Source organism: Netta rufina (assembly GCF_964035555.1).
Source record: "Netta rufina genome assembly, chromosome: Z".
NCBI classification, from domain to species: domain Eukaryota; kingdom Metazoa; phylum Chordata; class Aves; order Anseriformes; family Anatidae; genus Netta; species Netta rufina.
In genome coordinates this window covers 57,011,369-57,028,578 of record NC_140126.1, presented here as the reverse complement: position 1 = coordinate 57,028,578, position 17,210 = coordinate 57,011,369, and the positions used below count along the sequence as shown (strand labels likewise).

Here is a 17,210-nt window from a genome sequence, read left to right as displayed (position 1 = left end):
TTTTTCCCCTCAGATGGGTTGTTATTTTCTTTATCTTTTGATTTACATGTTATGGTTCTTGAATTCTAGCAGGAATAACTGTATATGTGAAAAGAGGAGAACTTAAGCTGCAGCACTAAGTTGTTCAGACAATTACTTCACTTCTGTTAGAATTAACATTCAATTCTAACCATGTAATTTGGTGGTTCATGTCAAATAATTACTCTCCTGTTATTCCCTGTGGATGAAATTCAAAGAGAATGTAAGTTTTGCTTGTTACAGAATGAATGGTCTCTTCCAAGGTCATAATGCAGGGTCACCTATCTTTAGAATTATTTTACAAGGAAAGCAATTGTTATAAATGAGGTCTGAATTCAATCTGAATTTTGTAATATTTATAAAACAAATATTTCTAAAAGGTATAAAAGGCAAGTAAACAGTGCTGGGTGTGCGGGGAGTCTACGCTCCGCCAACACGCACACACAAACATCAGACATTCTAAATACATGTATACAGAACACTGCTTTACATAATAACCCGAGTATGCCTATACATACATACAATCAGGATAGGTAACAAACAATCCTTTAAGTTCCATAACTTAACAGTCTCCGTTTTGAATTCCTTTTGTTGATTACAAACAAGTCTCCATTTTCCATTCCTTTTGAACAATCAACTTGGTCTTCAGGCCTTATGTATCCCATTCTTCCCAGATCGAAGAAAAGCATATCCATCTCCTTTTCAAGGCCAATAGGCCTGGGTCAAAAGGCACGTCCAGGTCAACAGGGGGCGTAACAGCAAAAGCCTTCGATGGCTGTAGCAGCATGGTGATGGCGTAGCAGTCGGATCAGTAAAGGAGCCCGCAGCTCCCTCACTATCTGGCAAGCCACACGTTTGTGATTGTGGCTCCACACGGCTCTTTAAGGCCTCAGAGGTTGCTTGCCAGGTGCCGAGCAATCCCACTGCAACCTTGTCATTTTTAGTTGCAGAGTCCCACACCTTGACCTCAGTTTGGTCCCACGTTTCAGGCTCATAATCTGTGCAGTTGTTAATAAGGAGAATAAGCTGTAAGGTTACCAGGACAGTCTTTGTTCCTAAGGACGTATGATTCCCCATAATGCGCAACTGTTTACCAGTGAGGGGCAGCTGTGTGCACGGCTCCGCTTCTCTCAGCTTGAGCTTCTCTCCAGCTCCAGTGCGCCCACTTCCAGTGACTTTCTGTACGAGCTTCTCTGAGCAGTTTGCTGAGTCTGGCCAAACCTATCCTCATGAGGCAATCAATGTCCCTGCTCCCGTCCTGGTCTCCATTCTGCCAGCCTGTTCCTCTTCACTTCTTTTTCCTGCTTCTTTATTGATATAACTTCATGGTGCTGCCTTTTTTATCTTGAGGGCAGGCTCCCCTCTTATACCCTTCTCTCCACAGCAGTTCTTTTCCAAACAACTTTTCATTAGTCAGACAACTTTGAATGTAACAACAACAGCAAACACCCAGAAACATCCATGCCTTAACGGCTGGAGAACAAGAGACCAGCTGGAGAACAAGAAGCCGGACACTACATGGAGTCTCCTGAATCACCCTTCTTTGTCCCCTCTAAACTCTTTTATATTCCTGGTCATTAAGAGTCTAATGTTATCTCAACCATGGGGCTTTCCAACCCCCATGGCCACATTCCCAAATCTCCCCCTTCTTTATTAATATCAACCATTTTCTCGACACGAATTACCACTCCATATATAACACAATGCTGCCTTGGAAATCTGTTCTCAGAACAACGGATGCAAATATTGATGGTTCTTGGAACTCGGTGTGTTTTAACCTATGGCAGTAACTATACCATTTTTGTTTATGTTCTATAACAAAACATACATTAGCAATGGGTATTGTTATAGTGTTGTATCACCACTACTCTATCTTTCTGTTTTAAACACTATGTAGTCTAAGAAATTGAGGACACACAATGCATATGCTTATCAAACATCCCACATTGGAAAATGTTCTAGAAAATCTCATCCTCAATGATCTTTCCTATTGCACCATGCTAATAGATCTTAAAAAACAGAGCTAACCCAGGAGATATGCAGGCTTCCACGTACCCAGCCACAACCCTCCCTTGCCGCCCAGTAGCCTCAGGGGAAATGTCATTCTGCCCTAAAGACACATAATCCTCAGCAGATCCAGTACATCTAGTCTGTTGCAAAGCATGCTGCCAGCCAGGAGGATCACTCTGACCTGCACCTTCCCTACTAACCCTGGTCACAGCAAAAAATAAAGCTAGCTCCCAGAACAGGTCTTATTTCCCAGGTTAGAAAGAGCAGGGAAAGTGTCACAGGCTACAATCTAGGGCCTTGGAGAGGAGAAAGAAAGGTGTACATTTCTCTTGGCTTGTTCAGAAGTTTCCAGATGTTTAAAAACTAATATGGGTAAACTGGAAAAATGCATCCTGTGCGCTTCTGTCTCTGAAAAGACCTTTTGCAACACTGAGATAGAAAAGTAAGGCAAAGGCGACAACAACAACAAAAAAATGTGCTTCCACAATACAAACAATCCTACATGATATGCCATCTTACATATCACAAAGCTGCTCTCTCGGATTCCAAAACCCAACACAGCAAAGTAACTTAGAAGATAAATTTAGTTTTTAAGAACAGGAACAAGTAAGTTAAAATGCATTTTCTGGTGATTACTGATTCACTGAAGACACTGGCAATGCAAAGCCAAATGAAGGATCACTAACGTGTGGAAGAGTATTTCCAAGGTACCAATGAATGTTTGTAAAAGCTGTCATTCTTATACATTTTTTAAAATGAGGGAGACAGAAAATACTAAATTTTGTAAATACTAAAAAAGATATTAGACAAACCAAGAACTAAAAGCAGCATCATTATTAAAACTCATGGCATGTTTGCCTACCCTTTCTCAAATAAGTATCACTACACTGTAAAAAGATTATCCCTTGTGAAATTAATGACTCTGTTCAAATAATAAACGTTTGCTTATTGTGAAGAGAGAATGCAGAAACGGTAAGAACTCCTAAATGGAGAAATCAATAGTAAATATGTAAGTGTATAGGCCTAAATTCTGTTTCACCATGAAAGTGCAAAGGATTACTTTTTTTTTTTTTTTCTTTTTATGCAATAGTAACTCCTAAGATTCATGATTGTTGAACCTACATAGATGAAAGAAATATTCCAATCTTTGCACTTTTTTTAACAGAACATTTCTTATTAGAAGGTTGCTTTCCCAAAGTCATGCCAGTTTTCTGGGTAGCCTAATACCACACAAAAAACATTTGTCTTTACTGTGAAAAGACAGCTCAGCTACTTGCACTATACACACGACAAGTGCTGGGGATGACCACTTCTTTAGTTCCCAATTGACCTTTTCAGACAATATTCAGTGAGTTAAAATTTCTTCAATCTGAGTGTCTTACAGTCTCTGGAGTGGATAGCTAGCCCCTCCTAGCAAGCATTTGGATGAATGTGTAACAGCAAAGAGCGAGTATTCTTCCGCAGACTACCACACATAATTGAAAACAAGTGTTTTGAAATGTGGCTATTTGCAGTGTAAGCAAGCATTTAAACATCTGTTACCCATTGAATTCTGTTTTGGTTTTGGTTTTGTTTTTTTTTTTTTAGTTTACAATCATTACAATTCCTTGCACAGTACCGTGTATACTCAGACACACACCTAAAACTGGACAGTGGAATTAGCAGATAGTTATTTAACTCTTCTATGACAGGACTTCAGTAAGTTTACCTGTCTTCCATCTAGAATCATTTAAGCATTTCATACAGTCGCACTTAGAAAAATGTTTTCAACTGAACTTGCAAATACTTATTCAATTTCACATATACTGTTTCTGTACCAAGCTAAAAGAACAACTTTGTTATATCTGGCCCCTTGCAGCCTACTGTAATGTTTTTCAAATATGACATATTCTTGTATTAACACAAATGATGTCATTACTTTCAACTCCTATAAGCTGTATCCGCAAAAAATTTCTACAGTATTCTTGAGAGTACTTACTTCAAGAGCTATTCATTTTCTTCACTAGAAATACATTATTTAATTAAAAAGAAGAGAAGTAAAACCAATGACAAAAATGCATAGGGGCTGAAGGAATAAGTAAGCTGAAAATAAAGAAAAAATAGTTCAAAAAGTGTTATCATAGAACTGTTAAGAGTTTTTGTTAAGTTCAAGAAAGCTGTGAAAACTACACAGAATGATCATCTACTCATTTCAGCTATTCAAAGCTCCAGCCCTCATTTTATAGAAAAAAATGTTAATGGCTCAATTTATTGGCAGAACAATGCACTCAGTACACAGACTAATTAATAAGAGTACAAAGGTAATGCAATACTCTGCAAGGTCTAACTATCCTTTCACTGCCCACTCTATGCACTAAATTTTCATTAACATAATATATGTTCCCTGTAGCTAATAAGTTAATTAAAATTTGAGTAGACAGACATTGACCTGAGCATTATGTTGAATGTGTGATACTATAAGCATTCTATTCTCATCTTGCAGATTAACTATTTAGATTCAAATACAGTATCACTAGGGCATATAATCTAGATATGCACTAGTTCATAGTATGGTGCAGTAGGAGAGCAACAGATCTTGTCAACATGCTAATACCAACATACCAACTTTATGCAGTTTTTACTTCAGACTAGCTATAACCTGGTCCTGTGAACTGAGTGTTCACAAGAGGTTAGAGTGGATTAAGTACGCCTGAACTGTGTCTTCTCAGCATTCAGTCTGCTCTGTGCACACCAAGAATTCCCCGTGGTGATGAGCAACGCATGGTGTGAGGGGATAACTGAGACTTTTGTTTCAAAAACTTCACTCATGACCCAAATTAAAACTTCAGTATAGATGGGTCCACAAATTACCCTTTAAAAATGGTGCAATTAAAATAAAAATAAAATTGCAATGCTTCTGTAAATGAAAGCATGAAATACATGCTCTCATCAGTAGTCTATTTTAGTTCATATTTAGAAGAAGAAAAGCTTATTTAAAATATACTATTTTTGAAATAATGCAGATAGGACTTAGACAAAATATTACTGCTTGTACTAAAAAAAAAAGAAAAAAAAAGTTATCGAAGTTATCTGAGTATCTGTTTATTTGCAGAGGTAACAGGACAGTTCCTTGCACACAACCAATTAACCATTAACCTATTCCTAGAAGGCATTAGGCTATGGCAGATTTAGCTTCTCTGATGTGACTAGCCACAAGCATTGACATAAACATTTTATCCACAGTAGCAAACCTATTTTCTGTCATTCCAAGATGGAAGTAATGCAGTAATGCCTCAATCAAAGTATCAAAAGGAATCAGATATACACATAATCCATTGTAAAATGTGTATTTTATCATCTATTTTCTAAGCCCCAGTGAAGCAAGTGCTGAGTTAGCAGTTCAAAGAAATTCTCCTAGATGCAGGAGAATAAGAGTTTTGTCACAAATCCCAACTGTAAAGGAATTTAAACAACAGTCTGATGTTTTGACAGAGTTATTTTTTAGACAAGTATCTAAGCATCTGAGACAGGTGTTTGGACAACAAGAGTTAATAACAATCTTCCATGACAAGGTTCACATGCCTACCTTTTTTTTTTTTTTTTTTCTCCAAAATACCTGCCCATTTTTCTCCATTATTAGAGACCTTTAGGTGAAATGGTATGTCTATTCTCAATTTCTTTTAATTAAAGAATCATAGAGGAAATTTTCTTTAGTTATTTCTTCAATACCTATTTTTTTTTCGTTCTGAATCAAACTACTGAATTGAACAAGATGCAAAGAAGAAAATATTCTCCCTTCACCAAATAAAGTGATTTAGTTGTCAAAATGTGGGTTATTACCATGACAAGCTCTGGTTCCTGGTACCAACTCCATGCATTTCACCCAGAACATTGGACTGAGAAGCTTTAGAGCTTCCATAGAAAGAATTCATTATTGGATATAATTTTTTGTTTATGACTCTCTGTAGGTCAACATACATTTTAATAATGACTGACAACACCCCCCCAACCTACCCCTTGCTCTCTTCACTTAGAGCATCATTTCACTTCACAAAAATTTCTGATGTCCTCTTTTTGGCCAAATTAAAGTTGGACTGTCTTCTCCATAAGAGCATAGCTTTAATAGAAGAGGCAAAGCCCATGCTCACCATGGAAGAGCCTGTTGTCACATGTTTAAGATATTTTTCAAGGACAAAGATGGGACATATCCTTTTAAGTGGAAAGGATGTGAAAATCTTCAGCTAGACCTGGTGCAATGCATGAAGACAATTCTCCATGTCCACCTACTTCCATATGCCTTTGCCAGCACCCACAAGGACCCCATGTCCTGTCTTACTCCTATCTTCTTACCTCAGGCGAGGTCCCGATACACCACAACAATGCTAAGCAAGACCTCAGACCCTCATCTTCCCTACTAGCTGATCAGCAGGAATTGCTTGCATGAAAACACCTATTGCTCATCCGCAGGTGTGAGCTGTCAGGGTAAAAAGCAAGTTGCAATTAGTAGCACTACATGACCTGGGCAGAGGCAAGTCTACCCGTGCAGTTCCTGCTCAAAGATGATTCTCCATGTGGAATTCTCAATTTGGTTTATCAAAGCAGCCCACCTCCTCCTCCCTCCCTCCCCCCCCCCAAAATTTTTAGACAGCTAGCACCGGGTACTATCAGCAGCACACATGTCTCCCTACAAAATCCTCAAGCCCAGTACTGAAAGTCACAAACAAGTAAGAAGTGCTGCTGAAGAAGGGAGTGACCTACTTTAAATGCATCCCAATGAAAAATGACCAAGTGTTTTTCAAAGTGAACATGGCAAACAGTCTGTATAACAAACGACTGTTGAGACAGAAAATAAGTCCCACTTTCTATATTTTTTTAAAATGGATGAATGGAAGAGAAACTAACTGGAACACTTTCAAAGCAAAATCTGTTTGAACTTCAAAGCATTAAGTGCAAAAGCAACCCATTTCTATAAAATGAAGCTTATACAAAGGAGTTGCCTGATTTCATCTACTGCTGCCATTGCAAAAGTAAATGCTACTATGTCAGCATTCATAAACAGGATTGACAGACTAAGAAATGTTATCCTGCACACTGAAATCTTGAGTGTAAACCACTCTTTGGATTTAAACTCTCTGTGCTCAGAACTCCTCAAGGACATTCAGCTCACACTGTCAATTCAAAGTTGCAAGTACCAAGCATCTTTCAGTTCCAGGTCCTCAGCAAGGATCACACAACTAAGTAAAATGTAACCTTGGAAGATCCTGACTCCTTCTTACACTCACACTCACACACACACACTCACACACACACACACACACACACACACACACACACAAAGTGACTTTTGAGTTTGTTCTTTTTGATCTTATTTAAGAAACTAAAAGAAAGTCCCAAATATTTTGGTAGTAGATACTTCCAACTGCTCTTGATCATTTAATAGATCTGCAGTATGCCTACAATAACAGCATTAGTTTCAACTCAAATGCTTGTGAAGTTTGGCACGGTAAGGCAAAAGAGAGGGCGTAATAAGTAGAACATTTATTAAAATTCCAACAAAGCAAAATTTTTGTAATATGGGTGAGTATCAAAATATTTCTTACTGAATATCCTCTTCCTTCATTTAATGCTGTTATGCTAATCCTGATTTTGGAAACATTTTACCAAATGATATAGCTTGGGCTATACAAGACTAACAAAAGATTTTAGTCTTTAAAGAATGTACAGGCTTAGAACCTAAAATTAATAAAATCTTTTTCCAAGAGAGTGTAGAAAATAAGCTTTTAGCTGAAATAGACTCTGAACAAAACTCAAAAATCCACAACTCATCAATGTTGTTATTTTCAGGGAAGTAACAAATAATCTTCCTAAAACAAAGAAAAAAATATCATTTTTACAGCATTTTGGAAATGCACTAAAGGGAAGATGAGCAGGCAAACATTGAGTAAGCCATCCTGGGTGAAAGTAAAATTCTGTCTCAGCCAGAACACTGTCTCTAACAGGGGCCAAACACAGAAGAATGTGAATAGAGCAAACGTATCAATACTGTCAAAGGATATTGCCACAACACTGAACAGCTTACAGTTCAATAATCAGTATATTTTTTTATTGGCAGTCTGAAAGGATTTCCCTAGTGTAAACTTGCCTGGCTGCTTATTGTACCAAGGTAAGTTTTCAGCATCCACAGTATCCAGTGGCCATGAGATCCACCACTTAAATACGCCCTGTGCTGAAATGGTCTTAAGTCCTGTTATTCATCTTTGACCTGCTGGCTTTGCTTGATGCACCAAAGAAAACCTCCAACCAGGTGTTCCATGGCATATACACCCCCCGAATCTGTCTTAGCCTCACTATAGGGTTTACAAGGAAAAGAAAATAGACACCAACATTTTATTTGGAGGATTTTTAATCACTAGGGTGCACAGAGCCAGTACTTTCATAAAGCTGTAAACTGCAACTATAACAATTCAATCAGATTTCATCTTTCTATGTGCAGCTTAATGTTTTCTCCCCTAGCCCCATGTGCATTTATTCATCTAAACTGAATTTCATCTGCCATTTAAATGTCCTATCAGTCCACTAATGTCTTTCTCCAATAACTCATATTGCCTTTAAAAACCCTCTATAAGCAAATATCACTCTCCAGCCCCTTATGTATGAGTATTTTGAGCAGCATGGCCCAATGAACTGATCCCTGTGGAATCCCCCTGTTGAAAGCTGACTGTTTACTCCTAGCCAAGTTTTTTAGCCTTTTTCCTGCTAGCAGAAGCTTCCTCCTCTTCTCTCCATGACTCCTTAGTTGGTCACACAAGAAAGAACTTCTAGCTGCCATGGCTTAGGGATTTGCCAGGCACACTGTGTGGAAAGGGCACTCCCATTCTGGGCAACCACTGTCCAAATACATGTCATTGCAGTCTAACGAAAGACATCTTCCAGTCCCTGTGCTTGTTAAAGACATTTCATGATAGTACCACCTGTTACTTAGTTTATTATTTCAACTTACTGCATCTAACAGGATGATATGCCCACATTTTTCAGCCTGATCCAGATATGTTTTCACCATCACTAACCTAAGCACTGTGTATTCTTCGTAGATGTACTCGAAATTACCTCCAACATTAAAAGGTTGAAGACAAGATTACCAAGAGGATACAACACAATTTTATATTACACTTAGGAGCCAAGAGAAATTGTTGGATCTCTTTTGGATTTGCTAAGACACACCTGAGCTGCTAGAGGGGTCTGAGATATGCAGCATCACTCTGGATGGTAGCACATAATGCATGGATCTCCAGAACAGCCTTGGGACCTGCAGACTAAGATGTTGCTGCCAAATCCTTGAGTGCAGTTCCCCTTCAAAGTGTGCACCACTCTGAGTTCTTCTTGCTCCCATACTTACCCCATGGTATTTGTTTAAGATGGTTCTTATCTCCTATTTGCTTCCTACTTTTATTTGAAATCTTATTTCCTGATTCCGTCCAATAGCACAGTAGGTTTAGTGGCTTACTTCTCTGCACTGTTAGGGTGTGGTCATTTCTTATCCAAACCCTCTGTTGGGGTTTCAGCATCTACTGTCTCACCGTGCAAGGTAGAAAAACCCCACTGTACTGCAGCTTTTGTTGATTCTGCCTTCCTCAGACAGGAAAGTTCACATTTTTTACCCCTTCTCCCAAGCTATAGAATAAATACATGATGCATCAGCAACACAAACTCCTCAAAAATTAAGCCCACAGTCTCTGGCAGGCATGCTAAAAGGACTCTTGATAGACCATTGATAGCAGTATCAATACAGGTGGCAGAGTTGCTACCTACTGCTGTTGCTCAGCAGCACACACTTCTGTGTTAAGTCTGAAAACAAAACCAACATGACTATTTCCTCCTTTACGTTTTTATGTTCCTGCATAGGTGTGTAGTGAAGCACAAGATGGAAAAAGGTACACAATCCCATGCCTATTTAAATGTGGCTAGCATGAGTAGCAATAGTGGCAAAAAGGCAGCAGCAAATACTTGAGACCCAGCCAGCAAGTGAAGAATAATGCTATATTGTGTTGCTACAGCCTTTCCTACCACTGCTAGTTACAGTATGGCAATCACAGGTGTTCTTTGTAGGAGTACCTTTCACTGCAGGTCCTTCCTGCGAAAATACTGTACCAAGGCAACCATGTTATTACCTGCAGATTTCCTATTGTCATCCAGGATTTTAATAGTTGATTGTTGTCAAAATTAACAATTACTGTTATCTACTGGTTTACTAACTAAAATGGTCTAGTGTGAGACATTTAATGAAACTTTCAGTTTCCTCTTTTTTTCTTTTTGAGTATGTTATTTTCTACCCACAAATGCAGCATAAACCAACAACTGCATTTAGAAAGGGAAAACTGAACATTAGATATTGGCAACAGCATCTTACGCAGGGGTTCAGTTTGGAAAAAAAAGATAAAGAAAGAAAAAGAAGAAGGAAAGGAGCAGCTGAACACTTGGGACCTTTAACTTGCCATGCAGAAGCATCAGGGCAGTAGAGCAGAATTCATGAATGAACGTGTACCAGCTCATTCGCCTGCGCCGCGCTCCAATGGTGTGGCTCTGCTTGCAGAGGCCTAATCACGGCTCCTGTCTTGGGTGGGAGTTTTGTCAGCCCGAGGTCTGAGGGTGCTGGCACGGCGGCAGGGACAACAGCTCTCGCATGAAGCGAGGCTGCGAACAGGCAGGCATTTTAGGGCTCTCACAGCGATGCCGACCACCCCCCACCCCCTTCCCGATGCAGAGCTGGGTCTGGGCTGTTCGCGTGGACCCGCGCTTACCGAAAGGGTCTGACGCCTTCCCCTGGGAACCACCGGTTTATTTGGGGGGGCTGGGGGGGAGTCTGCAGATCGCGGTCCCTAGGAGGCATCGCGTCCCTCCCGCATGCCGCCAGACCCAGCGCGCCCCCCCGGTGCCGCTCACGCCCGCCGAAGTTTGGCAGCTCCTGAGGTGGCAGCGCCGCGGTGACGGCCCGGAGGGGACCCCGACACCCCTGTCCCCATCCCCGTCCCCTTCCCCGTCCCCATCCCCATCCGCAACCCGCCTCCTCACCGTCCCAGCTCGGACTCCAGCTCGAAGTAGTGGGCCAGGGTGTCCTTGTTGGAGCCGTCGATCCAGTAGTCGGGCGCGGCGCCCCCGGGGCGGCCGGCGGCCGCGGAGCCCGAGGAGGAGGAGGAGGAGGACGACGAGGAGGACGAGGAGGAGGAGGAGGAGGAGGGCATGGTGACTTTCAGCATGCCGGGACGCCAGGCGGGGGCTGCCCCCTCCTCCGCACCGGCTGCAGAAAGCAAGAGCGACAAAGCTGCTGGCGGCGGCACCTCGCCTCCCTCCCTCTCCGCTTCCCTCCCTCCCTTTCCCTTCTTCCTCCTCCTCTTCCTCCTCCTCCTCCCTCCCCGCCGGGCCGGGCCGGGCTGGAGCAGAGGCGGCGGCAGCGGCTCCCCCCAGCCCTGGGGGGGGGCGGCAGGGGGCGGTCGCACGGAGCCGCCCCGGGGCGGGGGTCGCGGAGCACGGAGCCGCCCACGGGCGCCCCCCGGCCCGGCCCAATTTGGGGAGAACTTGAGGAAGGGAGAGGCACCGGCACGGGGTCGGAGAACAGCCGGGGAGAGGGGGGGCAGACCGGGAAGGATGCACAGCCCGCGAGGCACCGGGGGTGCTGCTCCGTTTTCCCGGTTCCAGGTGTGGGATCGGTGGTCGTGGGGCGATAAGGGAGCTGGGAGGTGCCCTGACTGCATCTGCTCTGGTTTGGGGGAGGTGAGTGTGGAGGAAGACCCTGGGCAAGACGAATATCAGTGGGAAAGAGCTCAAACGCGGTGTCCAAGCCGGTAGAAGGCAAAAAATAGGGCTTCACTTCCCACCGCTGAACTACAAGAAGCCATAAAGAAATAAAATTGCCGTGCTGCAATGGCATTCTTAACAGGTTTTGGAATCTGCAGCTTACGAGATGCATGCAAATATATTGTATTCCTGCCTGCAAAAACCTTAGCCAGAAGTGCCTATATACGGGCAGTCGCTATTGGTGTCGTGGTGGCATAAAGCAGCAGCAGTTGTGTGTGCCTCGCATGCATAGTATGCCAGATCAATCCTACTCACATCCTCTCCATGCTATTACACCCACTCTTACTGTCATGCAAGCACAGGCAGGAGGTAAAATGGACCATATGCAAGCCTGTGCAGCAGAAGTGACAGAAGTATTGTCCTCTAATTTTCAACCACAATCCGCTAGCCTGTTTTTAAACACTGTATCCTTGCTCAGACAAACCACGGTATCCTGTTCAGTGTTGTGTTGACTCAAGTATGTTAGTGTTTCCCAGCCTGTTTTGTTTTGTTTTCCCCCTATAAACAAGTCTGTCTCTTATTGTCCCCTAGCTTTCTTCCAGAACTGGGGAACAAGCAATCTTAATTTTGAATCTCTTAATTCCTCAAAGACCTAATAAAAAAATAAATTTATATAAATAATAACAACAAAAAAGCTCTTATTGATAATCTCTCTACTATCTCAACAAGATAATAATAATAATAATAAAAAAAAATCTGCTAATCTAGTCTTTGGTACTGGTAGGAAAGGATAAAAGAGATAAATGAGATAGACAAAAGAGAGATAATGCCCTTTCCTCTCAAGTTTACTTTCTGCTGTTTTAAAATTACAACGGAGATCCCCATCACAATTTGAGATTTTATCATTTTCAAATAAAGATTGGGTAGGCAGCAAAAAAAGTAACTCAAAGTCCTGTTTTGCAAACCAAGTTTTTTGCAAGCCAGTTTAATAGGAACTCCAAGCCTCCCTTTAGATTGAGCATGGGCCCTGAGTACCTACCACAGCCGGGCTGCGATCAGCCCCAGAGCAGCAAAGAGGCAACCTTCCCACTGCTCCTCATGCCTCCTCCCAACTCCCCACCTCACTCCATATCTTCTGGTCAGCACGGAACTTTTCTTCATAAAGCCTCAGTTGCTAGGTGACATTTCCTCCTCTTTTCTTATGGCATTTTCTGACACATCTCCTGGGAGCAGAAATAGTCGCTGATCATGAGAATCACACACAGACACAAAATAGCCAATTGCCACAATAGAAAGCAGCCATATGAAATATCATTTTTTTGTTTAGTCAAGTGTCTAATATGTTCTGTAATAAAAAAAGGTACACATATTTCTAATATTCCTGTTTGTGTTTTTGTTTTGTGTTGTTTGTTTTGTTTTGCTTGTCAGTTTTATGGTTTATCCAGGTATCTGCACTCAGATTTGTATCCCAGATGTGCTAGATATACTTTACCTTGGGCCTTTATGTGTTAATGGCATAACACAATGGATTTATTTACTTATTTTTGTGCTGGACCAGCTATGTGGAACTGGATGATCTTCAGAGGCCCATTCCAATCCAAACCATTCTGTATGGAAGGCATTTGACTTTCCTTAAAATAATTCCTCAACATGATTTGGATCACACCATACTGACAAGCTAGTCCTTTAAAACTGACTAGACCTTATTCTCTGGGAGCTCCACTTCCTTAAACAAAAATAAAATAACAGTATATAAATATGCAATTAAAAAAAGTATTCAGGTTGAATATTGCACATGACCAGCATATGAATGCCTTCCTCAGTCTTCAGAGAGCCAGCGGCACCATTTCAGATGTGCAGTGCTCCACTCATCTCTGAGCTATGTTGACAATCTGAAGATCTGCTTTGTCATTACTCGACATGAGACTAAACAATGGAGAAAACCTCATTTATGTATTTGTGTGTGAAATTTTATTTTGGAGCCACAAATACCATAATTTTCCTGCCAGCAAACTGAGGTTATGAACTCAGAGGAAAAAAGCAGGTCAAGGAGGCATGCAACTTTTGCAGAGGAAGCAGTTTTTATGAACACAAAAACATGTACAAGAGATGTACAAATTCCTGTCCCTGTCCTACCACCCACAAATTAAACCCAAAAGAAGGAAGTTAATTTAGTGTGCTGGTGGAGATGGGGTCAGTAATCTTTCTGCCCTTCCAGTGGCTGTGTTTCTGTTTTGTGAATACTCATGTCCTTTTATACAGACATCACTGCGTCAGATGCAAGCAATACACACTTTACAGCATTTCCTTCAAAAATAAATACAGGACAAGAACCTTTTAAACTTGGCTTCTGACATTTTTGTACAATTCAAGTAGCTAGACCTTTGGTAGAAACACAAAAAGAAAATTCTTCAGAGTTTTGAATAGGTTGTTCACAGTTTATGGGCACCATTTCAAAGAGTAGTATGTTAGCCTTGCCAGCTTAGGCTAGCATTTTTTCCTGAACAAACTGTCTTGAACCAGCACATATCTCCAAGGTACTTAAAAAATATTTGTTTGTCCATTATATGCTTTTTAAAATGTATTGTGGTTGCTTATTGAAGGTATGTGCTGTCCACATCTGTTTTAGATACACAGACATACAAAATAACAAAACTCTCAGACTGTGTCATCATTAAGGAAAATTCCTCTTAAAGTAGTTTGCATGTAGTGGAGCTTCCTCCTTTGCATAGATAATCCAGTACAGAACCCATGTTTGCACGCATGCTAGATCTGATCTTTATCTGCTACTCATGTAAATTAAATTGGGTCTTCTGAAAGAGAACTTACTCAAACTGTGCACATATAAGCCAAAAAGGTCAGATTGTGGCAAATCCCCCAATTCTCTTCTTCTTCCTTTCATGGATTTTCTGTGCTGAACACCAAGCCTCACATTATGTTTCAGTTTCTGTAATATCTTCCATCTTGTACTGAACTTCCTGTACCTCTGGATGACTATGCAAACCTTCATAGTATGCCCATCAGTTAGGAATGACAAAACCTTCAGTCATTGTCTCTATTTATGTAGAAGAAGCCTTATGACTTATATTGAACAAGTTCATCATAATTTCTTATCATCTTTCATGCTGTTTTATATGTAAATGTGAGGCTACTTAATGATTAATAGAGCTGCTGGATAAAGACAGCATCTTTTGTCAGCTGTTTATGTGAGTAGATCAAATCAGGTAAGAATGAGCACAGGGTGCAAGGAGAGGCCAGAAGAGAAGTGATGGCAGGGAGATATTATTTTTTTTTTTTTATGCCAAAGAACAAAGAGGAGGAACAGACTGTCATGAGCTGCTTCATAGAGTGGCAATAGGGGAGAAGGAGGACAGCAGCAACATGCCCTTTTGTATCAATCTCTCCTCATGTTTTTATTATTATTATTATTATTATTATTATTATTATTATTATTATTATTATTATTATTATTATTATTATTATTATTATTATTATTATTATTGTTACTAACGTCTGGGGAAAGCAAATATGTAAATGGGGATAAAAAAAGTAACTCCCTGAGGAAGTACAATTAGAAAACAATGCGATTCAACCATCCCTGAACCACGTTCTTTGTGCCCCACGTATCAACAGGATCATTTTATAGTCACTGTTAGAGGATAGACAGAACAGTTATTTTTGCAACATAGTCACAGCACCTATCTTTCATGTCCCTCTTTAAATGATTTAATCGATCTTTTGATTTCAAGAGTGTAGAGGAATTCTTGAAGCATTCTCTTTCATTTTCAGGATCAAAGAGTATCCTTTGGTTCACTAAAGAAAACAAAGCAGATCCACAAGCCTTCACGAGTCATTAAATCCAAATAAAACAATCCGTTGAGGGCAGGCTTCACAAACCACAAGCCAGCCAGCAGGACCCACAGAAGATACACGCTGCCCTTCCTGAATGAAACCCACTGAACTGCTTCTGCCTCCCTACTCCCTGCTCAAATGAGCTCCAGCTGGATATTCCCTGCCATCATTAGCAGTTCAAGAAATTCCTCTAGGACAAAATGGATGCTTGCTTTTTTATGTGCAGATGTTTTTGGTTTGGTTGTGTGGATTTGTTTGTTTGTTTCCTAGAATGCAATTATGCAGTTTAAACAACACTCCAGCCCAGGGTACAGAAAACAAACAAACAACAACAAAAACAATATGTAGTGAGCTCTAAAATGTGTATGTAAAAATACAAACTCTCTCAGGGCTCAATATGATTCCAGTAATACAGAAAGTTGAAAAGACAGGAAATGTTATTAAAACAGACACAAAGAGTCACAACCAAGCACTTTTAATAATATTTGAAAACTTGGCAATGTTTAATATTCTTCCTTTCCCTTCATAGAAGAAGAAGACAATTTCACCTTTGTTTTGGTATTTGGAAAAAGACATCTAGATACAGACAATTATATAAAAACTGCAAGAAAAGGCAAAGTTAGCAGTTTCTGAGAAACAGTCATTCATATGAGGTAAACTCACTTTCAGATGGTAGGCTAGGTTCCAACCTCAATTCTGTAGTATAGTAGATACTTTGGAGGAAGGTTAAATGCATGTGTACACACAAGAGCATTATTACCTTGGGTGGATATACAGAGAACCGAAGAACTAAGATAACACGGTTTAAAAACTTACTTTTCTTCTTCTTCTTTTTTTATTTTTTTTTTATTTTTTTTTTTATTTTTATTTTCCTAATGTCTACAACTTATATTTTGGCCATACTCAAAGCAAATAATAAGGATTCATATGAAGAGAAACAGCTGCTACTCTCCCAATTTTAAAAGCTACTCAAAGGTTGTGCAAGTCCCTTTGCTGACTTGTGAATAAGTTGGCTAAAATTCAGCAGATCCCTCCATGTTACATTGCCAACTAAGGAGAATGACTCTAGAAGCTATTTGCTCAGTTCTCCTATTTAATTTTCTCCAGATTCAGCAGCTCAAGGTTTCTTACTACAGATGTAAAGGGAACTGAGGAGTCCTCAGTTCCAGAATCTCAGCATCTAATCCAGCAGCAAGGTGTGTTCAGTAGCTGTTCCACTAGCAGAGATGTTAATAGCCATGGCTATAGTCATGGGGCTAGAAATCAAGGCTCATTCCTACTGACTTTCCATATAGCTGTCCAAACTGTTCTAGCTAGTAACTTGATTTTTCTAGTGTGTTTACAACACACATCCAAAAGAAAACAAATAAAACCCCACTGTGTTGTGAAATATAAAATAAAATAAAATAAAATAAAATAAAATAAAATAAAATAAAATAAAATAAAATAAAATAAAAGTAAAATAAAAGCTATTATGACCATTGGTTCTGATTGTTGCTGTCCAGTATAGAACTGGTCTTCTTTGTTTCACTCATTTGCCTCATATTTGAGTAGCTGCA

At 40.3% G+C, this 17,210-nt stretch overlaps 1 protein-coding gene across 1 annotated transcript in view; it reads right to left on the bottom strand.

Moving 5' to 3' along the window:
* CAMK4 (calcium/calmodulin dependent protein kinase IV) overlaps window positions 1-11,261 on the bottom strand; it is a gene marked incomplete at both ends in the record, with an annotated part of 157,510 nt that extends 146,249 nt beyond the window's left edge. The window contains one exon of the mRNA XM_084305542.1: window positions 11,077-11,261. Coding sequence (XP_084161668.1) covers window positions 11,077-11,261 — 185 coding nt within the window. The remainder of the gene's footprint in view (window positions 1-11,076) is intronic.
* Window positions 11,262-17,210: the final 5,949 nt, after the last annotated feature.